Source organism: Diceros bicornis, chromosome 4, assembly GCF_020826845.1.
Source record: "Diceros bicornis minor isolate mBicDic1 chromosome 4, mDicBic1.mat.cur, whole genome shotgun sequence".
Classification (NCBI taxonomy): Eukaryota; Metazoa; Chordata; class Mammalia; order Perissodactyla; family Rhinocerotidae; genus Diceros; species Diceros bicornis.
In genome coordinates, this window is record NC_080743.1 from 90,151,759 (window position 1) to 90,179,309 (window position 27,551).

The following is a 27,551-nucleotide window of genomic DNA, read 5'->3' on the forward strand; positions in this document are numbered from 1 at the left end:
TGGTAAACTGTGAGCTCCTGAGTAGAATGGCTTTGTGCCTGGAGCACTGTTGGCCCAATAAAGGTCTGGCAAAGCATTTGTTGAAGCTGGATCCCTTCAGAGTCACACTATAATGGAACTGTGAGCTTGAGTTCTGTGATTTAATTGCAATAATAGGGATGCTATATACGGGTAATTTAGTTCAGAGACAACCACTAATTCCACCAAGTTGGAGGCCCTCACAGAAATCCAGAGATCTACGTCTTTATGACTCCAACGTCCTTTCAAATGATCCAAGCCACGGCACAGAAAAGCCGTCTACACTCCACGTTCTGCTGTTAGTGCCTCAGCCTGGACTTAAACCCAGGGAACTGAGATAAAATTACTCAACCCCTCTACTAAGTTATTAGCACTTATTCTTTACATATTCTTTATATTTGTCCCTCTCCTTAGCTTACTGTGTCTGCACATCACAGGAACTTAATAGTGTTTTTCTAAATATGGATCTTGGCAATAAAAGTTATAAAAAACCCTCAATATTTTTAATGATAAAAATTCATCACAAGGAGTATAAGGCAGAGGATGGGAGAGGGAAAAAAAAATCCTACACATGAAATAAACACAAGGGAGATGAGAAGGAGAAAACTTCTCCTTTCCACTACATTCTGCCTTCAGATTACTTCCTCCAAAAAAGGAAATTCATAGATAACTATCCTTTATTAGATCAACATAAGTAGAGATCCAAAAGTGTGGTTTCTACTGTGAACAAGTACTAGACATTTGAGGAAATTCACCAACATGAAAGACAGACAGGAATTAAGGAGAAAAAAAGGAAAAAGAAAAGTTGCCTACACATCAATCAGACACAGTGCACAGAAAAAAATATTCAGAATGAATCTTATTTTTAGCCTCAAAAAAAGGTTGCATCCTTAAAATAAAAATAGATTAATATAGAAAGTCAAAGAATAAAAAGGTCTTAAAAATATGATTGCTAAAATTAAACATTCAGTAGAAAAGTTGGAAGATAAACTCAAGGAAATCTCCAAAAAAAATAGAACAAAATAACAGAGATAGAACATATGAGACAAAAAAGAGGAAAAAAAAGAACATATAAAAAATAAATTCAGGAGATCCATCCTCAGGAGTTTTAGGAGGAAAACAGAAAGAACAGAAAAACTGAATAAAGAAGTATCAAGGGCCGGCCCCATGGCTTAGCAGTGAAGTGCGCGTGCTCCCCTACTGGCGGCCCCGGGTTCGGATCCGGGCGTGCAATGACGCACCGCTTGTCCGGCCATGCTGAGGCCGCGTCCCACATACAGCAACTAGAAGGATGTGCAACTATGACATACAACTATCTACTGGGGCTTTGGGGAGAAAAAGGGGGAAAAAAAAAAAAAGGAGGAGGATTGGCAATAGATGTTAGCTCAGGGCTAGTCTTCCTCAGCAAAACAAAAAGAAAAAAAAAAGAAGTATCAAAGTAACAATTTAATAAAATTTGCCAGATATAAGGGGCATGACTGTCCAAACTGAAAGGACCACTGGATGCTCAAAAAAAAAAGCATAAGAGGGCAACCCTAAAAAAATTATCATAAAATCCCTAAAATAACAAGGCTAAGGCTAAGATTCCAAACAATTTCAAAAAGAAAAAAAAATTCCACCTCTAAAAAGACACACAATTATCTATCTAAAGCTATCTATCAGAAGCTAGAGGTAATTAATGAATTTCTTCAAAAGTCTGAGAGAAAATGTTTTCCAACCCAAAATTTTACACCAAGACAAACTCTCGGTTTTGTTTAAAGGCAAAATAAAAACATTTTAGGAAATGCATTTTCAGACAAAGTTACCTAAAATGCCCTTTCTTAGAAAGTTACTGAAGGATGTTTTCCAGTAAATAAGGTAGTAAATTAAGAGATACTTATGCAATTCAGGACACAGTGGCTCCAATTCAAAAAAGCAGTAATGAGAAGTTCCAGGCTGACAACTGTGCAGCAGACCTAAAGATAACCAGCCAAGACTGGAAGAGGAGAGGAAAACAGAATGAACTAGAAGGAAGAGCTCCAGAGGAGTGTAAAACAGAGAGAAAAAAAGACATATTCTATAGATTAGCTGATATGAGAAAGCAGTGAAAACAACTGATATAAAAAAAAATGAATGAAGGAAAAAAGGAGGATGGGAGGGGGGGAAGAAGGCAGGAAACAGAGACCCAAGGTGTAGGGGAGGGTGGGGGAAGAAGCTATACCAGAAAGGAAATATAATAATAGAATAATACTTTGTTTTGTAACAAAAAAAATATTTCATGGTCACAATGTTGTAAATATATGTAACTTATTCAACTAAAAATAGTTAAATAACTATACTGGAAAGATGGAGGGGAGAGAAAGGAGAAAATGTTAAGAGTTGAAGTCTCATCTTTATCATAAGAGCAAGTCAATGCATAAAGTTCAAAATTTATGATTCAAGTAATATAAATATAAGATTTGGAGATACAGAGGTAATTGCTAGAAGAGATAGGTGAAATAAATTAAATATGGGAACAAGGCTAAAGAGTGGAGAGGGATGGGGAATAGTTAGGCAGGGGACTGTCATTTGTCCTTATGCCTTTTGTTACAATTTGATATTTTTAACTGTGAAGATTACTTTGATTTAAATATTTTTAACTATCAAAAAGCATAAAAAGTTCCTTTTATTCCACAAAGAGAGTTTTGCCTGTAGGGGTAAGAAAGTTTGAAAAATACCTATGTCTACAGATAGAAAGGAATGAGTTACCATGGCAACTCTGCAGCAGTAAGAAGAATAAGTTATAAACACCCAGATAAGGCAGTGGCAATAGGGATTTAGAGAGATAAAGGGCCACTCTAAGGAGAATGATGCCTAGGTACCTTGAAAGACAGCTCTCTCAGTCAGGGCAGTGGGTTGTTATAATGAGATAGTAGAGAAATGAGAAGAAGCCAGATTTCCCCGTCTCCCCAGAGATCCTAAGAGTTGGCAACCACTGTTGTTAGTGAGGTTTAGCTTCTGATTAAGGTTATCAAAATCTACAAACCAAACTCAAACAGAATCTTTCTTATGTGAATATTTCTGGTAATGTGATCAGTTCCCTGTGTATTATTATGTAAACAAAGGCTTCCCATCTATCAGCTCTAATAATGATAATAACTAAAGTTAGTTTAGAACTATTTTTGTACATTGAAAACTTGAGAGTTACCAAGCACTTTCCTGTACCTTATTTTATTTGATTTACAAAACAACCCTAAGATATAGGTAATGCAAAGTATTACTGCAATCACCCCCATTTTATAGACAAGAAATCTGAGTTTCGGAAAGTGATTTGCACAATTTACATAGCTAAGTAGCAAGGACTCTTGAATTCAACTGTGTCCCCTGATGCCATATCTTACCCTCAATCCTTGACATCACATGCCTGAACTATAGGCCACACTGTTAACTGGTATTAGCTGACTGCCCACACACAGGGCACCAAGAGGACTGCCCACACATAGGGACACTGTGAACTACCATACAAACGGAGGCCAACAAACACAAAGGTAACAATCCAGGTACTGGGTGGGAGCTGAGATCCAGGCCCCCACCTCCCACCAACACTACACCCTAGCTCAGGCGTGAGCCTTTTTATAATTTGTACAAAGTCACCATTTATGTAAAAGGAAAGCCTTGCCCACATACGCAAATTAACAAGTTTAGCCGCCCACCTCTCTTCTTTCTTACCTCCCTCTAACACTCCCCAACCCTGCAACGACCATGAAATGGAAATCCTCTTATTGGCTTCTGTCTCACACCAGAAGACACACCAGATTCATTCATTCATTAAAATAAACATGAGATAAACATATATATATGTGTGTCAGCTGCTATTCTAGGCACTGGGAATTGAGCCTAGTGGTTAACAAGGGCTCTGATCTCACAGAGCTGATATGTCTGGCAGGGGAAAGACAAACGAATGCACGAGAAAAATATCAGAAGTGACAAGTGTTATCAGAAAATTAAAATGAGTTGACATCATAGTGATTGAATAGCTGGCTAAATTGGGGGATCAGGAAAGGCATCTCCAGGAGGTGACATTTAAGTAGATATTGGAAAGATAAGAGAAGACCCACCAAGGGAAGACCAAAGAAAAGAGGACTGCAAGAAGAGACAGCTAATGCAAACCCCGGGGCAGGAACAAGCTTGATCGGCTCAATGGAACAGAATCGAGTCAGTGAGGCTGTGCAGTGAGGGTGGGATGAATGTCTGTGGGGAGAAGCTGGAGAGGCAGGCAGGGGTCAGGCTGAGCAGAGCCTATGAGCCAGGTGGAGAGTTGGGACAGTGGGAAGTACAGTGGGAAAAGTACAGTGGGAAAAAATTTAAGAAGGGGAGTGACAGGATCTGATTTACCTTTTACAAAGGAACTTTCTGGATGCTGTGTGAAGAATGCAATTTAATGGGGCAAAAGAGGAAGACTCCAGTCGCCTAAAGGAGACTTGTGATTAGATGTAGAATGCCTTGTGTGCGTGAAGCTGCTGAACTGCTCAAACTGCACCAGAGATCAGGCACACGAGAGGCCTTCTCAAGGATTTGTGTTACTTTGCTGGGAACCTAAGACTAGAAGAAGGGTGCTCATGTATAATTGGTGCTGAATGGTTTCTATCCATGTATACACCTTATTTATTCTCTGTGAAGATCCCTGGCTTCCTCGGATAGACTAAGTTGTTCAGCTTCCTGTGCCTCAAGCACCTGGTGCGTATGTCTTCAGGTACACTTCACACCATATACACAGTTGTCTGCTCCAGAGACTGTAAGCTCTGTGAGGGCTGTCCCTTGTCTTACTCATCTCTGTGTCCCTAAGTACTTAACACAACACCTGGTACTTTACAAAAGCTCAATAATGGCTGGTGCGGTGGCTGAATGTTTGATCTGGGGGCTGTGCGAACCCTCTTTTGTCTCTAGAAGCCAAAGGGATAAAACAATGTTAGAAATGCACCCAAGCCCCAGTCCCTTACCTCTTGGGTGAGTCTGGGTCGAAGCAGGTCTTGTGCACATCAGTCACCTCAGGGTCACAGCAATCCCCATCATCAAAGTCGTTCAGCATATTGTTGCACTCCACATGGCAGAGCCCATCCCTGCGGTTCCAGGAGTAGCACCGGCCCTGCAGGCGGCAGTCGCCCCCGTCATAGCCTGTGAGTGGGTGCTCACACTCAGGGTCACAATGGTCATTACCAATCTTGCTGGGCTCACAGTTCACAAGCACGACCCGGTGGCGCAGGGTGGAGTTGTGGACCCGGTGGACGCTCAGCTGCCAGCTGATGTTGTAGCGGTTGAAGGCTTCATTCAGCGCCTCATGCTGCCGACTGATCTGCTCCTCACTCACGGTGGGGTTCAGGCCCTCATCGTCACAGATGTTCACCACCTGGTAGCGTATCACCTTCTCTCCCCGAAGGGGCCAGTGACCATTGTATTGAGAGATCAGTTCCACATTGTCACAAGCCGTTTGCCCACAGAGTGGGGGCTGCAAAGGTGAGAGAATCTCAGGCTCTGGCTCAGAGCCCTGGAGAACCTCAAGCCTTGGGTACTTCGCATCTCTAAAGGGGGCCCACTGTTCTTCCAGGGGCTCAAAACTGGCTGTCAGGATCAGGGTAGTCAACTCCTCCACGCCACTTGGATGCTGAGGACTGTGCTGGAGGTGGCTTTGTGGGAGAGCAGTTGACCAGAAGACCAATGTGCCCAGGTGTCCACGGAAATAGTGCCCGTTCTCAGAGCCATCACCCCCCAGGATCAAAGAGCGGCAAGATGCCATGAAGGGGCTGTTCAGGGGACCAGACTGGTCTGAGCTACTGGCTACCTGAGTGCCATCCACATACAGGGCCATACGCTGTCCGTTGTAAGTGGCTGCCACGTGTGTCCACGTGCCTGGTTGGTAGCGACTGTGGCCAATCACAATGGTGGCTTTCTTCACGCGGTCAGTGCGAAGGGAGAAGAAGAAGCGAGCATCTCGCCTTCCCATGTCCTTCCCTGAGCGGATGCCCAGGGCCCAGCCCTTGTCACTGACAGTGTGGGAGCAGTTATCAAACACACCTGGGAAAGAAGGAAGGGTTGAGGGGAGAAATACCAGATACAAAGGGGGATGAAGAAAGGGAGAAGAAAACTCATGTAAATAGCAAATAGGTAGGTTTTTAACGGGAAAAAATTAAATGATACAGATTCCTCACCTGAGATGCCTGTCCAGTACCTCATATCAGGCCATTCTGACAACGTCTATCCCTAAAAGGAATCTGACTTCAGATTCCATCCAATTTAACTCATTCTGGTATTTTTAAATAACCAAAATGGAAGCTGGAAAGGGGATGTCTAATGCAAGTGACAATCATCCTCTAGCACTTTGTCACAAATGTTCCTCACGCTGACTTTGAGTCCATGCCTTCCCACCCTGATCCTAGCCCCTTTCCATTTCCTCGAAGCCATAAAAGCCATCACAGTTTTTACAAAAGGCAGTAATCTCCTACCGCCTCAAAAGCTCATTTTTCTCTACTGGAGTTGAAATGATCATTCTCACGGGGAATACAAGGAGTTAGTGAATCAGGGAGTCCCTCAGAGAAGACTAATGTCCCAGAGGTCACTCTCAGCGCACTCTTCCCTCCAGTGCCTCTCTAAGGGCGAGGACACCCACCATGGAGAACAGTAGTTCCCCAGAGTAAGCAAAATGCCACTGCTCCATGGTCCTAGCCTGAAGAATCAGTCAAGTCAGTTACAAGAATGATTGCTCTATAACCAGTGATGCCCACCACAGTACAGAAGCGGAATTCTCGCAGATAAAAGGAGCTCCTCACCACAGGCTACCTTATCACCTTGCTCATTGCAGTCACAGGACTATGAGTCCAATGGAATACACAAAGGAAGGAACCCCTGGAGATAACCAGATCATTAATAAGTTGGCAGCAGGAAGGAGGAACAAGGTCAGATATAACATGACCACAGATGAAAGAGAAATCCTGAAGGCAGTTTGGAGGCCTCGAATGTTCCCCTCTTTGGTATGAACCACCATCTCCTCCCAGGCATCTCTTCTAAAACATAGCTAGAGTCTCAGGAGCAGATCTTACTTGTCAGTTGCATAGAGGCAGTACACTCACACAAGAAATGCTTAAGAAATGCTGCTTTAACTAATGGATGAATGATGGACAAATCTGCCGAACTTGGGATCAGACACCTGAGACTAACACCAGGAGCTGCTCTCCCCCAGCCTTTATATAGAATTTTATTTATTCCCCTGACCTCCTATATAGTCCACTCAAACAGTACTTCTCTATGAAGACTCTAGATTTATAAGCCATGAGACCTCCCATTCTGATTGCAGGCAGGTGTTTTAAAAAGAGCTACATTTTCATAAATGACAGAATATCATCTCTTCTGCCTGTAGCATAAATTAATAACTTGCGATTTAAAAAATAAAAAGTGCTTTTTAACAAAATCAACTCCTCTCCGACCCAGTAATTCTAACAGTTAGACTTTGAAGTACTGGTGATGACTAGGTACGACGCAACGTTCCAGTTTTGTTTTGGGGGGATTTTTTGTTTGTTTTTGTGTTGAGGTCTAGGTGGTCAAGGAAAATAAGAACTACTGCTTTACAAATTCTTGGATGGGGTGGATTTTCAAAAAAGCAGGCAAATCTACTGAGATGAATATTAAGTTCCCTGCTTAATATTTTCTCCTTGAGTCACTTATTTTGATAAGTACATTTAGCCTTAATTATGTCCATCTGCTGACCTATGAATAAATATGCTACAATACTTAATATCAGGACCATAGAGTTACTAATCCTCGGCTAGTAAATATCCGCTGTTTGTTAAGAGGAAGAATTGAGGATGCTGTTTTATATTTGTTGCATATACACAGGTGTGTGTATCTGAGTTGGGGTATAAATTATTAGGCTTGACATACAAATTACTAGATAATTAGCTTGTTAACTGCCAGCCACCTAGTTGCAATTTTGAACACTTTCACTCATCGTCCTTAGAACATCTATTCTAGATTCAATAAAATAATTGTTTCTACTCCCTTATCTCATAGGAAGCCATAAAATTATTGATAGTGAGTCTAACGTGATATTTCTAACTTCTTGAGACATTTCATAGAAGATGGAATTTTCTTATCATACTGGTCTAGTTCTGATTAATCTAAGTTTTAGTAACTATACCCGAAAGGATTTATTGGCCAAGAGCATTAAAATAGTCCATTTCAGTTGGGAGTTGTAGCAAGTATAGAGAAGTATTACTTTTTGAATGATTACCACAGTAATAATTCTTTGCTCTCTAGTAAGATGTCCAAGCAGCATATGAGAAACCTCTAGGTTTCTCTAGGCACTTAGATAACTGCATTTTATTTGCTGTGTTACTGTTGTTCATACTTCTTCTATAGGAAGAGAGAGTAAACAGTTGCTGAAGCACTGCCCTGCACTCACTCCAGGAGACAAAAAAAAAAAAAAAAAAAAAAAAAGCACATTTAGCAAGTAGAATTCTCTAACCCAACTGCTATGGACTGAAAGTTTGTGTCCCCCTCAAATTCATATGTTGAAACCCTAATCTCTAAGGTTATAATATTTGGAGATGGGGCCTTTGGGAGATAATTAGGTCATGAGGGTAGAGACTCCATAACGGGATTAGTGTTCTCTTAAGAAGAGGAAGAGAGCTAGCCCTCTCTCTCTGCTCTCTATCATGTGAGGATATAAGAAGACAGCCATATGCAAACCAGGAAGAGGGTCCTCACCAGACACTGGCTCTGCCAGTGCCTTCATCTTGGACTTCCCAGCCTCCAGAACTGTGAGAGATAAATTTCTTTTGTTAAGCCATCCAGTCTATGGTATATTTATTATAGCAGCCCAAACTAAGACACCAATGTCATCACCCCTAGCTGTGGATCAGAATCACATGAGGAACTTTCACAAATACAGATTCTTGTGAAACCACGTTGAGAGCTGCTGATAACTCCTTATTGACAAAAGAAATCAAGCTTCTCACTGCTTCTCAGTGGATGGAAATACAGAAGACAGAAGTTGGAAGTCTTAGTATTTTCCAAACAGTGAAGGAAAATTAGAAAGATTGTTATCAATGCTAAGTTAAATCAGACATGAATGTGGAAAGCTCATCTGAAATTCTTTTAAACCATTTAAGAATCACATTGAATCAGGCATCTTAGGTTTGTCTGAGGTTTCTATGCAACCATAGTACATACTTGCTTATTAATTCAGCAAACTAATGGAATGAGAGGTACTTAAAAGAAACAAGGGTCTGTTATGAATAGGTGCACAGACATGATGCCGTTAGGGAACATGGCTAATTGATTAGCTAGGATTGATAATTTATTGGTGCTTTTTATGATTTGTAATAAAAACTCATATGCAAGACTACTGAAATGGAAATAAATATCTCCTGCCCCCACTGAAAGATCTATTCCTCCAAGGGAGGAAACTGTGGCACTGAAGCCTGGTGTGACTTATCTCTCCCTGAGAATCACTGCCATCAGCCCCAACTGCTTTCATGAGATCACGAGTGAGTCCTTGTCAGGATTTTCAAAATTTCCAAGGGCAGAATAAATAAATATTTCTACCCTCCTGCATCTTCTATAGTCTGTACTGGTAATAATCCATTTCTCCAATCTGGAGGATGTGAATAGAGAATTATATGATTCTCCTCTCCCTTGAGACTGAAGAAACCAGTACACAGTTAGGCTGGAATTGCAGCCTGTGCTCAAACACAGATTTAGCCTCAACATTGAAGCTATAACCTAGAAGCTCCAAGCTCCACCCCTTGCTGGTGGGAAGAAGATCATGCTTGGTCACTTGAAGGGTTGTCACCCTACTAAACCACAAAGGGCTCACATTTCACCTCACTGTCCTGCTCCTCCTGGAAAAAGGAATTCCATTGGGAATTAGTCATTTTAGTTCATCAGCATTTACTGAACACCTCATTCATGCCAGACATAGACACTCTTCTCATCTTTGGAAGAAAAGGTGCTCTTTGCCCTTGAGAAGTTACAGTCTCATGGGGAAGTGAGAAACACAGACGATGACTTCAATATAATATCAGAACTAAGATCAAGGAATACATAGGTGAATGAAAACAGAGCCTAACCTCAACCCATAGTTCAGAGAGGACTTCCTGAGGGGATGGGACCCAAACCTACTCTTGAAGAGTGTGTAAGGCAAACGAATTATAGAAGATGGTTCCACACAGTGGGGACAGCAGGATGAAGGTACCAGGGGCAAAACAGGTCAAGGTAGGTCTTATATAACACAGTGAGAGGCTTCAACTCTATAAATTAGGGAATACCTAGAGGTTTCTGTACTGCTGCCAAATGCCTCTCACATCCAGAGAGTACACAGAGTAACTAGCATGAAACATCCCATGGTTGGCCTTGCCCCACATATTAGGCCCAACTGCAATTAAGACACCCAAGGAACTTTCCAAAGCTTGCAGATGGACAACTGTAGCACAAGAAACACATGAACACCACAAGAGGACCTAGGTACTTGTTCAGTAGATATCTATGAAGTAATACTAGCTGCCAACTCCAGTCCTCAGTGCTGAGGATTGCTATAGTGACCAAATGTTTATTTGACATCATGGAGAGTTCAGTATGGTGCAGAAGATAAAACTTAATAAATAACTATAATAAAATATGCTGACTGTTGGAAGTATAAGTAGCTATAGGAACAGCAAAAGGAGCTCTTTATTAAAACATGGATGTAATACGGCAGAAATTTTCCCTAAAGTTACTAAATGTCAACTTTCCAGCACTGACCCGTCTTGTTAATAATTTGATTCCTAGAATGCATCCACAGCCAAATATGCCCCTGAAACTAGGGTTACCCTGATTACCAGCTAGGCTGTCTGAGAAGGTGAAGAAGACCCAAAGCCAAAGAATTCCATGAGATAACTTCAGACAATCCCAGATCAAAGGGTCTGCCAGTTCACCCAGAAACAGTCCCTGTAAGATTCCTTAGAACCTGAGTTTACATAAAATACCCACTTCAGGTCAATCTTCTAAATTGGGCTGTGCTGTTCTTTTTGTGAATATTTTTTCCTTCACTTCTTAGCATGTAATAATATCTCCCATTTATACAGTACTTGAGCTTTCCAAAGCAGTCTTATATAAACTATCATGTAAGCAGTAAAGCTATCCTGTGAGGTGGGCAGGATTATTATCGCCAGCCTCACTATACATAGATAAAGATTCTGAGGCTCTGAGAGGTCTGGTGTCAGGCTGGGCGCAGAGAGTGCACTAGAACCAAGGTGTCATGATTCTGAGCCCAGGAAAGCTTTCTATGCTGGGAAAGACCATAGTGCATGGTGGTTACAAGCTTCAGGCAGCCAAAAATTTCAGTCCCCAGTCCACCACTTACATGCTATGTGACCTCAGAAAAATTATATCACTTTGCTGAGCCTCGGTTTACTCATTTGTAAACGGTACCTGTAAAATAAAATCTGTCCATCACTAGTCTGCTCTTCAGCATCCTTCAACCACAAGCTGAGATCACAGACCTACTTCAAGAGGTTGTTGTGAGAATTAAGTAAAAGAACACATGTGCAAGATTTGAGCACAGTGCCTAACTATACAAAGCAATTAATAAACATTAGCTATGATGATGAAAAGAAGTTTGATGGTGAGATATCAAACGGAAGAACAAATTAGATATAAAATCAGTGTTATGCTGGTAAATGTTTAACAACTGGTCCTCTAAAGAAAAACAACAACCAAAAAGAAACAAGCCCTGATTTGTAGCATTTAACAATTTCTGTGATGTAAATATTCCCACAATAACCAATTTTAAGTTACCAATATGATGTCACTGAACATGGGGTTGGGACGAGATGTGTACAACTAGCTCTGGTAAGCCAGTCTGGGCCAGTTCTGCCAGTCTGGGCCAGTTTCACCAGTATAAAGACTGAAAAGGAAAGCAGATGCAAGCTGCCCAGTGTCTCCTTCTCCCTCTTACTAAAGTAGATGTGGCTGCTTTGCTGCTGATCCAATTTTTTATAATTTAAAAGGGATAAATGTGATTTCAAGACTTACTATAAAGCTACAGTAATCAAGACAGTGTGGTATTGGTGAAAGAGTAGACAACCAGATCAGCAGAACAGAATAGAAAGCCCAGAAATAGGCTCCCATAAATATAGTCAACTGATTTTTGACCAGGAGCAAAAGCAATACAATGGAGCAAAGAGTCTCTTCAACAAATGGTGCTGGAACAACTGGACATCCACATGCAAAAAAAATGAATCTAGACACAGACCTTACACTCTTCACCAAAATTAGCTCAAAACAGATCATAGACCCAAATGTAAAAAGCAAAACTATAAACTCCTAGAAGATAATATAGGAGAAAGTCTAGATGATTTTGGGTACGGTGATGCCTTTTTGGATACAACACTGAGACACACCCATGAAAGATGTAACTTATAAGCTGGACTTCATTAAAATTAAAAACTACTGCTCTGCTAAACACAATATCAAGAGAACTAGAAGATAAGCCACAGACTGGGAGAAAATACTTGCAGAAGACACATTTGATATAGGACTGTTATCCATACAAAGAACTCTTAAAACTTAACAATAAGAAAACAAACAACGCAATTTAAAAATGGGCCAAAGTCCATAACAGATTCCTCACCAAAGAAGATATACAGATGGCAAATATGCACATGAAAAGATGCTCCATATCATATGTCATCGGGGAAATGTAAACTAAAACAATAAAGAGATACCACTACACACCCATTAGAATGGCCAAAATATGGAACACTGACAACAACAAATACTGACAAAGACGAAGAGCAACAGGAATTTTCATACATTGCTGGTGGGAACGTAAAATGGTATAGCCACTATGGAAGACGGTTGGCAGTTTCTTAAAAACTAAACATACTCTTACAATATGATCCAGCAATCACGCTTCTTGGTATTTACCCAGAGGAGTTGAAAAGTCTGTTCACACAAAAACCTGCACAACAGATGTTTGTAGTAGCTTTATTCATAACTGCCAAATCGTGAAAGCAACCAAGAAGTCCTTCAGGAGGTGAATGGATAAATCAACTGTGGTACATCCAGACAATGGAATATTATCCAGTGCTAAAAATAAAAGAGCTACCAAGCCATGGAAAGACATAGAGGAAACATAAATACATATTACTAAGTGAAAAAAGCCAATCTGAAAAGGCTACCCACTGTGTGATTCCAGCTATATGACATTCTGGAAAAGGCAAAACTATAAAGACAATAAAATGATCAGTGGTTGCCAGGAGTGAGGGGAGAGAGATGAACAAGCAAAGCACAAAGCATTCTTAGGGCAGTGAAAATAATCCGTATGATATTATAGTGATGGATATATGTCATTATACTTTTGTCCAAATCTATAGAATATACAACACCAAGAGTGAACCCAAAGGTAAAGTACAGACTTTGGGTGATTATGATGTGTCAACGTAGGTTCTTCCTTGGTTAAAAAAAAATGCACCATTCTGGTGGGTGATGTTGATAATGGAGGAGGCTATGCACGTTTCGGGGCAGGGGATATGTGGGAAATCTCTGTACCTTCCTCTCGATTTTGTTGTAAACCTAAAACTGCTCTAAAAAAATAAAGTCTATAAAAGGGGAGGTGGGGGGTAAATGTTGCTCCACTCTGAGTTTTGAGCCTTAAGATATCTGCCTGAGCACCCAGTGACCAACTGTGCCTGTGAAATAAAATTGTCCATCCCAGGTCTGCTCGTCAGCATCCTTCAGCCACAAACTGGGATCACCGAGCAGCCTGCACAGCTCATCCACGTGCTCTCAAGAAGGACCCCGAGCTCTGCTTCCTTAACTGCATCAAGCAGGAGCAAGATGGACTTTGTTTCAAAAGAAAAACTACCGAATCCCCACATTTAGGAGACTTTCCTTTCCTCTCCGTCTAGCAGAGTGAAGGCTCACAAAACCCACACGGTCTAAGCCAACACACTATACGTGGTGAAACTCTGAGCTTGTGCAACATTGAGATTTTACAACTTTGGATGTACATGTGATAGAATCAAACATGTTATAACTGTTGTTTATTCATCAAAGCCACATTCTTGAGAGGAACAGAGGGACCAGATCATCAATATGATTTACGAAATCACTCAACACCAAACTGATCTATGATAGCCTGCCCATGGTTAGAAAAACCAGATCAAATGATGTAACTCAAAAAACGGTGGTGGTACTGAGGCCAAACCTTTGGACTATGTCCTCTCAAAACTTTAAGAATCATTCTTTCAGCTCTTGCTTGGAACTGGCTTCCATTATGTACCAATGTTTACTACATTTAAAACTGTTCAAACACCTTACCTTGTATTTAATCTAAGTTTTGAGGGAAAGGAAAGTAAACTGAGAGAACATATCTTGTTCATTGAATTCCTTCTCTCAACTCCAAAACTTGTATTTAGAGACCACAAGTATCTTAGAGCTACATACTCATGTGGTCTTCAGCAAAAATCATTTGCATCCAGTTCTCTACTATTTTTAATTGCCAGCATTTGGAATTAATAGAGTCAATTACCCTCAAGGAGAAAAGCCTTCTCTCAAATTGGGATACATCTTCCGAGTGATAATGAAAAATTCTAATAGCGGCAAACATTATAGCTGGAGAGTTATAAAAAACTGTTTAATGGGGAAATTTTTTTAAATGTGGCCCCTGTGGAGGAGTAAACCTGCTTCTTTCCTTTTCTTGGCTTCTTTCTTTGCACTCAGGAGATCTGCTGCTTATGCCAAGAAGAAATAAAGAGACTTAAACTACCTTTTATTAAACGTCTACTATGCTCCAGACGCTGGACATGTGCCACCCCTAAACCCTACCACAAATGCATGAGCTGAATTTCATAATCCTCACTTATGGACCAAGAAACTGAGGGTCATAGAAGTTAATCAAGTGGTCCTCAGTCTTACACGAGGAAGGACCAGACACAGGGATCAAAACCAGGTCTATTCAACCAAAAAGGGTCTATTCAACCCATGTTCTTTCCAACGCACTAAAGTCTTTCAAATACTAAAAACTAAGTTTTTAGTTGTTGTTTTGGAGCAAGAAGAACAATAAGGGCTGGTGAGTGTGGCATTAACAAATTTGCAGACCACTTCTTGAAGGTGACTGGGATGTGACTCTCAAAAAAATGTTCTGGCTAACATCCACACCTGGAAATAGTTTGGAGAGAACAGCCTGGCTAACACAGCAGTTAATATCTCCGTGTTGGCCGGCTGACCTAAATTGACAGGCTGCCTTGCTCAACATTTGGTAAAATTTCTGGGTGGCCCTGCAAGGTTTTCTGTGATACATAACACTCAGTAATCAATTCTAGAGGACCCCGAGACAAATGGGGAGCTTCTTATCCCAAAGCCAGGACAGTGGCTGAAGGTTGGAGAAGGTGGGAAGGAACACCCAACTGAAAACTCGCTTCCAAGCCAGTGGCTTCCATCTCCCTTTGCTCTTTGCTCTTGGTGTCCCCACTAGGTATGCAACTGGCAGAGCAGGACTCTGTATTAGAAGAAAATATAATAAAAAAGGAAGTGAGATGGTCCAGACAGGAACTGCTCCCACCTCTCAACCAGCCCAGTCAAACTGCTCTGATGGCTCACCTCCTTCTCCATCAGACATCTCCCCTCTCCTCTCCTGAATCTTCTGTCAGTTGGTTTTGACAGATCAGAGTCCCCTGACCACGAGACCAGATAGAGGGAGTTATGCTTCAATAGTGCTCCTGGAACCATAATGAGGAGGAAAGCATCATCCAGCCCAGGAGTGACAAAAGTCAACATAAAGTGAAAAAAAAAGAATCTTCTGAGAACTGTCAGGAATCAACCTGTCCTTAGCACTCTTACTTTATGGTAATGACAAAAAGGGCAAAGGAGCATCTCATACCCTTTTATTCCTCAAAGCAGAGGAGAATCTGTGTTTCAGGAACATTATGTGCACTTATCTCAGAGTGCTGAAAAAAATGGAAAAGCAAAAAAAATGTCCCTGTCTGAGAGGCTATGTAGGCCCAACGCTGAGAAAGATGCACTGGGACTTCATTTATTCCTTCCCAATTAAAATCCTGCTCCCTGGTCAACACGTCACTTTCCTAACACCAACATTCGAAGTAGAGTCTCAGCCCCATAAATAATATCATATTGCCCCTCTGTCTGAAACGCCTCCCATCTATGGGTATGTCCTCCAGAAGTTACACCTTGTCCTTGAAGCCATCCTTCACCACCCTAGTCAAAGTGGCTTGCTGAGCCTCATCGTACTGCTGCTATTTTCTTTATTGAACCAAGAAATTTGAGAGTTCCTTGATGACAAGAGCCTGTCTTAGACATCCGTGAATTTCCCACAGGGTCAAGGAAAGAACAGCTTTTAGTTTCTGCATTGCACCCATTCTGCTCCTGAAGTCAAACTGAGTCACGAGAGTCTTGACTCTGAGAAGGCACAGTGCCCACCAGTCTCTGTGGGGCCCCAATAACCCTGCAGTTGGATCTGACCTAGAGGAACAATGCAAGCGGACCAAGCCTCCTCTTCATTGTGCAACTACAGGTGCTTAGTCTTTCCCATGATGGTTGATGTGCTTTTCCCCAGCCATCACATAATAAGCTGCTTCCTGCCAGATCCTACACAGTTGGATTACAGTGCATGTGGTAAGACTTATTGAGAGATTTTCTCAGGCAGAGCCCCATGCTGGAGGGAACACCTATCCATGGCAGAGTCTCATAGAGGAGATCATTTAACAACGGGCTAAGGTGGCAGAGAATAAAGTCTAGGCAGAAATGCTGCCCTTAGCACAGACACGGCCGTGGAACCTCACTTCCAGGAAGGCCCCATGACAGAGCTCTTCTCTGCACCTCTGAGAGGATCAAAGTCAGGAGTGAAAGTCCTGCCCCTCCAAGAAGGCCCAGCGGCTTCCAGGAAGGTGAGGTTCTATTCAACAAAACAGAGGAGTCATGCATAGTGTCATCAGCTCTGGTAACTAAAAAAACATGCTGTGTGGTTCAAGTTCGTTTTTAGGAGGAAAATGAGCAAAAAACAGGGCCGGGTCAGGTCATGACCATAAATCAACCTGCTCCAAGGCAAGGTCCCTTCTCAGAATGTTGGGCCTGTGGCCTCCCCACCCGTCTATCTGCTGCCTTCTGCAGAACTACTTACCCAACACCCTGCCCCCGAGAGAGAGTAGGAGGGGAACAAAAAGGACGGAGGAGGAGAAGGAGGAGACAGGCCATCCATCAAAGACCATGCAACCTGGCAGAGAGCAGGGCTGTGTCAGCAGGACCACTGGGGCAAAGTGAAAAAAGAAGCCCAGGGAGGTGTTTTTCAGCTGTTCTAGATAACTTTCCTTCAAGACAGGATTAGGCTCAGCTTTTGATCTATGAGTCCAAGATTTTACAAATTAGAGCACAGAGTGGGGCAAACCTCCTGGGGATGTTTCACTAGCATCTTCCCAGCAAATATTTCAACTTCTCCTCACAGTCCACTTTTCATTTTAGTCATGTTCTCATCATGCGCAAAGATGACAGAAACCAGGATGGGGGATTTCCCTGGCTCTCCAGAGGCCACCCATGCCTAGGGTGAGTGTCAACGAGGCAGTTTTGCAGGGAGAGGAGAGGACTTGCTTTGTGTTGCTTGAGAATGGTGAGGTGGGGGACGAGAATCCAAAGGCATTTACAACCTCAGAAGGGGTGGCCCTTACACAACAACCATAGAAAGTAGTTAGCAAGGTTCCTGACACAAAGCGTCAAGAAATGTTAGCTACTCTTCGAGTTGTTATTGTTGCTGAGTGGGGGGAGGAGGGGATGTGGGGTGCTGAATCAAAAGTATCTTTTACCTTTAATCAGCAGCACCTGCCTGGAGGCCAGGCTGAAAGTGCACACAGACCTCCCGAAGGCCAATTCTAGCACAGAGCTGCTCAGATTTTATTGTGTATATGAACAATCCAGGGATCTGAATAAATGCAGATTCTGATTCAGTAGGACTCAGATGGCACCTGAAATTCTGCATTTCTAACAAGCTTCCATGTGAAGCCAATGCTGCTGGCCTTCAGACCACACTGTGAGCAGCAGGACTCAAAATCAGAGCAGACTAAGATCTGTGTTTTTGAGGATGGGCCTTTGTTAGCGCTGGGTGAGGGACAGAGCTTATCTGGTGACTTAAATACATAAGTCTCCTCTTCCCACTTTCACCCATCTACTGCAGACACACACACAACATGTTCACACACAGACGCAAACATGCACCATAGACATGTTTGCCTAGGACCATGTGTGTCATTTCTCTCTGCTCACATACCACCTGAACAATAATATCACATATCGCCTGGACAGCAATAGAAAATAGAGGCATGGGGGTGTAAAGACATGATTGGAGAAACTCAGAAAAGAAGAAATAAGAATTTTAAATGTTCAACCTCAAAGAAACGCAAATTAAGACAAGATAAAAATTCTTGTCTCTCAGGTTGGCAAAGATGAAAAACAGTAATAGTCTCTAGATTTGGTGACATTGTGGAGAACAGACACACTCACGCACTGCTGGGGAGAGAAGAAATTGGGAAACCATCCTGGAGAGCCATGTGGCAACCATTTGCCAAAAACATTCACATCCTCCAACCCTGTCATTTCACTTCTGGGAATCATCATAACGAAACAATCTAAGAGGTATGTCCACAAGGATGTTCACACCAGCATTATTTATAATAGAAAAACAGGACAGTCCATCCAAACAAGAGAATACTACTCTGCCTTTAAAAATCACATTTGGGGGAGGGTGGAGGAATTGGATGAAGGGGATTAAAAGGTACAAACTTCCAGGTGTAAGATAAATAAGTATTGGGGATGTAATGTACAACATGGTGACTATAGCTTACACTGTCGTACGGTATATTTGAAAGTTGCTAAGAGAGTAGATCCTAAAAGTTCTCATCACAAGGAAAAAAAAATTCCTTTTTTTTTTAATCTATATGAGATAATGGAAGTTAACTAAACTTACTGTGGTAATCACTTCACAATATATGTAAGTTAAGCCGTTATGCTGTATACCTTAAACTTATACAGTGATGAATGTCAATTATATCTCAATAAAACTGAAAGAAAAATAAATCAATAAAAATTTTAAAAAGAAAATAAATTAAAAAATAAAATTGACATTTTAGAAAAATATTTAGGGACCTAGGAAGACGCTGATAGCTTACTTATTAGAAAACAAGTTCTGAAACAATATATATGTTTCGATATAAATTAGATAAAATAACAAATATATGCTTATTTTCATAGTGCAGATTCATAGGAAAAGAGTGTAAGTTTTATATTTAACAGATTTTCTACAACAACCTCTCTGAGTCTGTTTGCTCACCTGTAAAATGGAACTAATAATAGTGCCTACTTCATGAAGATCAAACACATTAATACCAGTAAAGTCTGATTATAGTAAACCCTCAAAAATGTACGCTGTTATTAGTTATGGAGATTTTTACCTTGTGTGCTACTATATCTCCAGTGCCTAGAATGGAGTCTAGCACATATTAGACACTCAATAAATATTTGTTGAATAAACCAAGAGTTACACACTGCACGTAGGGCATTGGTTACATTAAAATCAGGCATGTTGGTTGGAACAGATCACAAAGGACACTGAGTAAGAGTTCACCAGTTTTGACTTTACATTGTGGATGACAAATCAGGAGCCACTGCAGGGTTTTAAGTGAAGAAATAGAGGACAAGGCAGACGGTGATCTACTCCGATTTGTCTGTTAGAAAATTGTAAGGATGATGTCAGAAAATTGGAGTAATAATGATTAATGTAAGGACAAAAATAAGTTAGCTAGTAAACAGTAAATTGACCATTTCCATTTCTATATGGCCTGAAGGTTATTTAAAGGAATTTTGCACTGCTTAGAAAATCTAGAAAGCAAATCCGGGCCACTCTGAAGCCGAGAACTGTGAAGAAAGAGGCCCAGCACTGCCATTGACCTGAAATAAATCTGGGGCAGCAGGAGCCTCCTTGCGCCTTCCTTGATCATTGCAGCAAAAAGCAACATGGCTTCAGGCATTCATCACCTACTGCCTGGCAGATTAGCTATTTTCTTGCTGAAAAAGTAATCCACAGGGGTCAGAAAAAACTACCTGGATAGCCAACCTGGAGTTCTAGTGTGCCTTTCAGAGAGTGGCCAATGCCTTCAGGGGCCTCACAGGGACCTCCCAGGACAATCCTGCCTCATTCCCCCCTTCCCCAGACTCTCCAAGGCCTTCATCCAGACGCATAAATGGCCAAAGGGAGCCAGCCCAGCAGCCAACTGAGAATCAAAAAGATGGTTAATACTGTTCTAGTTAATAGAGCAGACTGTGGCGTGAGATCCACTAGATCAACCACACTTAGTAACACTACAACCTTGAGCAACATTGAGCAAGTCTCTATATCTCATTTTCCTCATCCATAACATGGAGATAACAGTAGTACCTAATTTATAGGGTTTGGGGGAAGATTAAATTAATTCATACACTTAATCAATGAAAACTGTGATTAGCACATAATAAGCACTCAATATTATTATTCATTGCTAATACTATTATTGTCATTTTAACATATATAGGCCTTATCTCTTCAACTGTATTATAAACTCCTTGAGAGCAGGAAATCCTGTCTTACACTTCCCCACACTCCCATTGCATCAAGGCCAATATCTTATCCAAAGTAGGAATGGTAATGACTCATGGATTAAATCCACAAGAGGAAGTTAGCAGAGCTGCCAAGAGCATCCCTCCAATTGACAATGACCCTCTAAAAATTCCATTCCTCTAACAAAGAAAAATCCCTCATCTAATAAAAAGCAACCCCTTCCCCTTCTAAACCACTCACTCCCCATGGTGGGGGCAGTTACTGATTACTACAGCGCCCCCTATAGAAACATGCTGGCTTTTCACCTCTTCCACATTACCTACCAGGGATCCAGAAGAATCAAGAGTAGTCATGAGACTTTTGTCACAGCCCCTCCAACCCACCTCCCATCCCCACGCTCATCCTGGGCAATTTCCCCTAGACTCATACTTTGTGCCAACATTGTCCATTATCTCAGTACATTTGAGCAACTTTTAAATTATTTTTCCCCACATAAGGAAATGAATAAATAACCAAAGTTTAATAAATACTGAAATGTTCCTTATGTCTAGTTCTTCCCACCAAAAATAAAGAGTCTCCTAAGTAATTTTAAACACGTGGATTTTTTGTTTTTTGGAATGTCATTTCAACCATTTTTAATAACTTTTGAGAACAAGCAGTATGAAATTTCCTGAGCATTCAACACAGTCTGCTGGTCCTGTGACTATGGAATTCCATAAACAGCCCATCCTTGCCCAATGGATAAATGGCTGTGGTTTGCATAATGAGCATCTGTGATGTGAGAGGAGTGGGTTGGGGTGTTGTTCCTGAGCAGAGGGGAAGAGCTGCCTGCAGGCTTCTCTTTCTGTCAATCTGATCTCCCATCTTAACAAAAATGAGAAAGCATATCCTTGGAATTCCAGCAACACAAAAGAAAGGATATAAACCCCCAAATGCAGAAGGCAGGCTGTGCAAAAGCTGAAAGAACCGTATGGAGTCCCACACCTTAGAGAGCCTGGAGTATTTTGAATCTCTTAATCTTGATAAGACATCTTATTACCCAGCACTGGCTAGTCCTGGGAGAGACACAGAGACACAGAGGCACCCACAGCAGGATGCCCCAGCCTTTATCATCTGCGACCTTACCCCATCTCTATCGAGGTCCCTCTGAGACTCTCTTTTATAACTCCAGCTAAGCAGTACCAACACCAATTTCCTTTTTGTTCTTTTTCTCTGCCAAATAAATAATTTTGAGATCCCTCTCAGAAATTATCTTTGGCATTTCTTTTACCAGGTACAGTTTACAGAATCAATGTTGCCCTAAGAAGGCATGTTTAAATAGTGTTAAATATATACTTGATGATTCAGCAGCATTGCAGGAGTCTTTATTTAAAGGAAGCTTAAAGAAGACCCTCTTGCAATGAAAATAATCTCCCAACTTATCAGTCAGCTAAGGTGAGATGTTTGCATATCAGGTTTTCTTAAAGGGAGACATCATAATACTTTCACAGCATTAGTATTTGTCCAGTGTGTTTTATATTCATTCAATGAATATGTACTGCCCATGCTTACTTAATAATATCTGAACATTTCTGCCTCTACCATATGGCCACAAATAACCCAGGGAGACCCTGAATGCTCTCTAGGAAGCAAGTTATACCAAGGGACCACACAAACCTAAACATTATGCCAATCAGAACCTAAAGGCTCAAAGTCCCATTTTCCACCAGTTGGAAAATCTGAGAAGAAACGAGAGGACATAGGGTGTATGTTCTCAAATTGAACCCAGGTGAGTCTTCAGAGCTCAGGGCTCAAAGATATCACCTAACGCTAACCTCTGAGTAAACCCCTGCCATGAAATAGCTTTGGCCACCTGGCTCCTGAGTAAGAAAGAGAAAGAACAAGAAAAATAGGTGATCTAATTAATTGACATTTCAAGTTAAATGAGGACTGAGGTCATAAATATCTTTTTCCTGTTCTGATATCTTTCTAAAATTTTTTCTCACACTTTCCAGTAAAAGATTTAAATTAACCAAAGGCAACCTGGAAAAGCTGAAATAACACCAAATTGGGAACAAAGAAACTTGGAATGTGGTTCCAACTTGCTGCTGTGTGCTATCTAGAAAATGCCTCTCTCTGGGCCTCAGGGTCCCATCTGTGAGGGAGAGGCTAAACTGGGTCATCACTAGGCCCATGCTGTTCTGATAGTCTGTGCCTGGGGTCTCCAGGCTCATCCTGAACGACTTCAAGGTCCTCACCCTTCTGACCACTTCTCGCTGTTACACATCCTGTGAAGGTGGAAAGGATTGAGCTGAACCCACATCTCGAGGGGCAGGTTTTGTTTCTACTAGATTCCTCTTTCGAATTCATCCTGTAATCATGTGCCTCTATCTTCTAAAACATGGAATAACTACACATTATGGTTAGTTGGAATCCAGTGCATCAAGGTTTCACTACAAATAATTCAATGCTAAATCCTATCGCATAGACGTGCATGCATATCTGCGCATAAGAGCTCAGGAAGAAGAGAATTTTCACGAACTAGAATGGACAGAGGAGGCCTTGGGGAAGAGGGGCAGGAGCCAGCCCCGGCCTGCTTGGCCGGCAGTGTCTTGAGGGCAAGGTTCTGGGTCCTTCTTGTGCCACCACATGACCACGGAAGGATGAAAACAGCCACTAGCATTGACTGAGCACATTCTATGCACCAGGTCCAGCTCTAAGCATGGGACCTGTATTAATTTAACCATCACAACAATTCTATGAGACAGAAACGATCATCACTCCATTTTCACAGATGAGGGGACTTTAACTTGCCAAGTTCACACAGCTAGTAGAGGGCTTAAGCCTAGAACATCTGGCTCCAGAGCCTGAATTCCTAACCACTACATTAAGGAAAGAATTTAGATGGATGACGAGATTGAGGTAGGACATTTAAGGTGAGGAGACAGCTTGTGCAGAGGCCAGGAGCTGGTCACAGGCAGGTCATGTGGAGAGGAGAGAAAGACTTCTCTGAGTCAGAAGGTGGTTGACTCAGGGGAGTTGGGAGAGATCAAGTCCAGCGTGTAGAAAGGGGCCAGATTATTCTCCACCCATTCATTCAACCCAAAGTGCCCACTCCACTCCAGGCCCCGCGCTGGTGCTGGGATGACACACAGATCATCAAGATCCAGCGAAGCCCCCAGAAGCCTGTAGGCAATCAGAAGTCTCCAACTGCTGAGCTGAGGAGCTTGAACTTGAACTGGAAGTGGGAACCAGAAACGGTATCGGCCTGGAGTCTAGTGGGAGGCTGCAGCCCAGTGGGAGGCGAGGCCAGGAGGAGAGACGGTGATGGAAGCCCCGGGAAGAGCAAGGTGAGCAGTTGCCTTCCCCTCTCCTGCATGGCTTTCTGCAGCCCAACATATGGAGCGTCTCTGCTAAGTCCCAGACCTTGCTGTGGGCAGAGAGCCAGAGGGGGTGGGGCACCTCCTTACACCCCCTCCTCTGCCACGGCTGGTCCTGGCTAAGGTCAGGCCAGTGACACCCTGCACTCTGTCCAAGGGCCCAGTAAGACTGCCACAAGGGAGGGCACTACACCCAACATTACCTCCATCCTCAGGATGCATGCCACAGGCCGGATTATAAGGATATTCTATTGTGAAATTACTTCACATTATTAATGTGCCTTGAAACAAACAATGTCTAAAATAGATCTCTGCTTTGGTTAGGGTTTATTATAACTCTGCATAAAGTTGGAGTTTATTTCAAAAATAGTTCTTGAATACCTACTTTGTGCTCAATAAACATCTCTTGAATAAATGAATTCATGAGTGAATGGATCAAAAAATGAATTGAGCTAGGTACTGCCTATAAGTGCTTTACATTAAAAGAATTTCACCCCACAAAAAAGAACTTGTGGTAACTCCAGATTTCGAGACGACCAGAGGAGCAAAGGCTGGGAAGACTTGGAACCCAAGGAAAGTTTCCGGTCCGCTGTCGGCCTCTCCCTAGGATTGGCAAGATGAACCTTCTCCAGGTACACTCTCCCCTCCTCTCGCTCCTGCCCACAGGAATAATGTGAACAAGTGGATGCACAAGCAAAAGATGTAGGGGGAGAATGAGAGAGAGAAAATATGTACAAACCAGAAGAAGCAAATAAACAGAATAATTTCTGAAAGTTTAGAAATGATCATAGTTAAACCAAGTTGCAATTATATCCAATTTTTCTAGGAGACTAGCTCCTGGTCGATATTTATCAAGTAAGATAGATTTGGGGGGAGGAGGAAGGCAGAGTTGAAATGGAAGATAAGGGTAACCACTCCTTCTAGTTATTATTGAGTGAATGTCAAACCTCTTAGCCATCTTCCAAATCAAGAGGACTTAAAGATTACCACATGTTCCTGTGCCTACTTCCAAAGAAAATAATTCACTTCACAGTTTGTAAGACAGAATCTTGCCCTTCGTTTATTCACTAATGCATCCATCCTCTCAGCAAATATTTTTTGTATGAGTTGTATTTGCTGACAATGCACTAGGTGCCATGGGTGCAGCAGGGGACAAAGTTGAGCACCTGACTTCAAGCAGCTTGAAGCCCAGTGGGTGAGCTGGCCTAGAAAAGAAAAGGCATGGCACTAGGACCACATCTGCTTGTTTAACCCCAGTACGGTGCCTGGCACACAGGAGGAGCTCAATGAGTATCTGTAGAATGGATAAAAAGGGAATTATGGTAAGCTGATCTAAGCGTCTTGATAAGGCTGAGTACAGGGTACCAGGAGAACCCATTAGAGAACAAACCTACATCAGGGACACCAAGGAAGATTTCCTGGAAGAGATGTCACATTAATGGAAAACCCAGGAGTGACTAAGAGTAAGTCAGGTAAATGTGGGTTTGGGGAGTATTTTCCTATTAGGAGAAAAAATGCAAAGGGCAGAGGTCAGAGGCCAGAGGCCAGGGAAAGAGTGGTGTATCTGCGTCACTGCTAGTAGTTGGATGTTGCTGGAAGTTAACTGAGAGTGTGTGTTTGTGTTTGTGTGTATGTGTGTGTGTGCTAGTGTGAGTGTGGTTTTGAGTGATCGTGTGTGAGGGAGTAGGTGACTATGCATGTGTGAGTGCATGAACATAGGTGCACGCATGTGCACACATGTGTACAAACAGCTGTGTGCATGTGTGTCTACCCTGGAGGGCAGCAATGAGCCTGAGGATGCAGTAAGATCCTAAGTATATATGGCATACTAAGAAAGTGGAACCTTATCCTGAGCGCACAGAGGGGTCATCCAAGGGTTTCAGGCAGGAAAGTGACTTGAGTAAGCTCCCTTTGGTGCAGTCAACTAGCTGAGGAATGAATTGGTCTCTCAGGTGAGAGATGTCCACAAGTAATGTGACCAAAACTAAGGTAGTGGCTGTGGAGATGAACAGGACAGGCCCAGAAGATACTGTCGAGGTAAAACAGACGTGATTTGGTGATTGGTTACTGGTGTTATATGTGATGTTGAGTAGGTGGGGCGAGGTGTATCAACGCAGAACAAGAACTCCCTGAGTTCAGGCCTATGCAGACAGGGCCCGCGCTGAGATCAAGGAAGCAGGAGAAGGAGTGGGATGGAGATAGAAGATAGTTCAGCTGAGACAGGCTGGGGCCCTTCACTCCTTACTGCTCCTGCCATAAAAATTAGAGACAGCTGCGCACAGTGGCTAAGAGCATGTTCTCCAGGGACAGAGCTCAGGTTCAAATCTTGGTGCTTCATGAACAAGCTGTGCTACCTTGGGCACCGTCCTACTCCTCTCTGTGCTCCAGCTTCTCCATCTACTTCCTCGAATTGTTCTGAAGAGCATGTGAGTTAATATTTTAAAGTGACCATAGGGGCCGTCCCCATGGCATAGTGGTTAAGTGCGTGCGCTCTGCTGCTGGCGGCCCCGGTTCAGATCCCGGGCGCACACCAACTCACCACTTGTCAGACCATGCAGTGGCGGTGTCCCATATAAAGCGGAGGAAGGTGGGCACGGATGTTAGCCCAGGGCCAGTCTTCCTCAGCAAAAAGAGGAGGACTGGCATGGATGTTAGCTCAGGGCTGATCTTCCCCACACACAAAAAAAAAAAACAACAAAGTGACCACAGTCACACCTGGCACAGAGCAAGTACTATCTAAGTATTTGTCAAATAAAAATCTCTTCAATAATTTCTTGGACCAATTTAGCTTGCATTGGTATACTTTACATTTCTGTCCCTTTGTCTTCCAGTATTCTCCCGTGTGTTTACGCAGTCTCCTGCTTTAGATTATAGTGCTTTACCACAAGGCCTTGAGATGAGGATCTCTCTTACCTGAAGACAGAATCTCTCTGAACCTGTGTCTACTTCTGACGTCTATCCCCTCCTCTCATAGCCAAGTTTCCGAGTAGAGGACACCAGACCTCGCTCTTTGTCTTCACTCCCTCACCTCTCATTCACATCTCCATTTACTGTAATATGGAGTCTCCTCCGTAAACCCCAACTCTGGAGTGGAACAGCTCTCCCTGAAGGAGTCAACAGTAAGCTCATAACTGCCAGATCCAGTGAGCCTACTTCAGGCCTGCTGGCTTGCTGGGTGCCCTGGGGCCGTCTGACGCATTGATAACTCTATCCTTTTCCCTTTTCCCCAATTCTGCTGCCTTCCAGGCCTCCTTCTGTCTCTCTGGTTGCCAGCTCTCTTTCTCTAGCCTTGAGGAATCCTCAGGCTCATCTAGGCAGGACTGGCCCTCCCAGTGGCTGCGCTGTAATAATCTACAGGTCTGCTCCTACTTGACAGTGAGCACCTTCCAGGTACAGCCCCTGCCTTACGCATTCTTGATTCCCCAACATGTGGTTCAATGCCTGATACTTCACCTAATAGAAGCCCAATAAGTGCTGAATGAATGAATAACTGAATGGATGAATGAATAAACAAATAGAACCAAACTACTTTACCTCCTTCCTAATCGTCCCAGAATGTACAGCAATTATTTGTATGAAAGTTACAA

The 27,551-nt window shown here is 42.4% G+C and overlaps 1 protein-coding gene across 1 annotated transcript in view; it reads right to left on the bottom strand.

Moving 5' to 3' along the window:
* Positions 1 to 27,551, bottom strand: part of PAPPA2 (pappalysin 2) — a 266,866-nt gene that overhangs the window by 227,898 nt on the left and 11,417 nt on the right. The window contains exon 2 of the mRNA XM_058540002.1: positions 4,977 to 6,048. Coding sequence (XP_058395985.1) covers positions 4,977 to 6,048 — 1,072 coding nt within the window. The remainder of the gene's footprint in view (positions 1 to 4,976; positions 6,049 to 27,551) is intronic.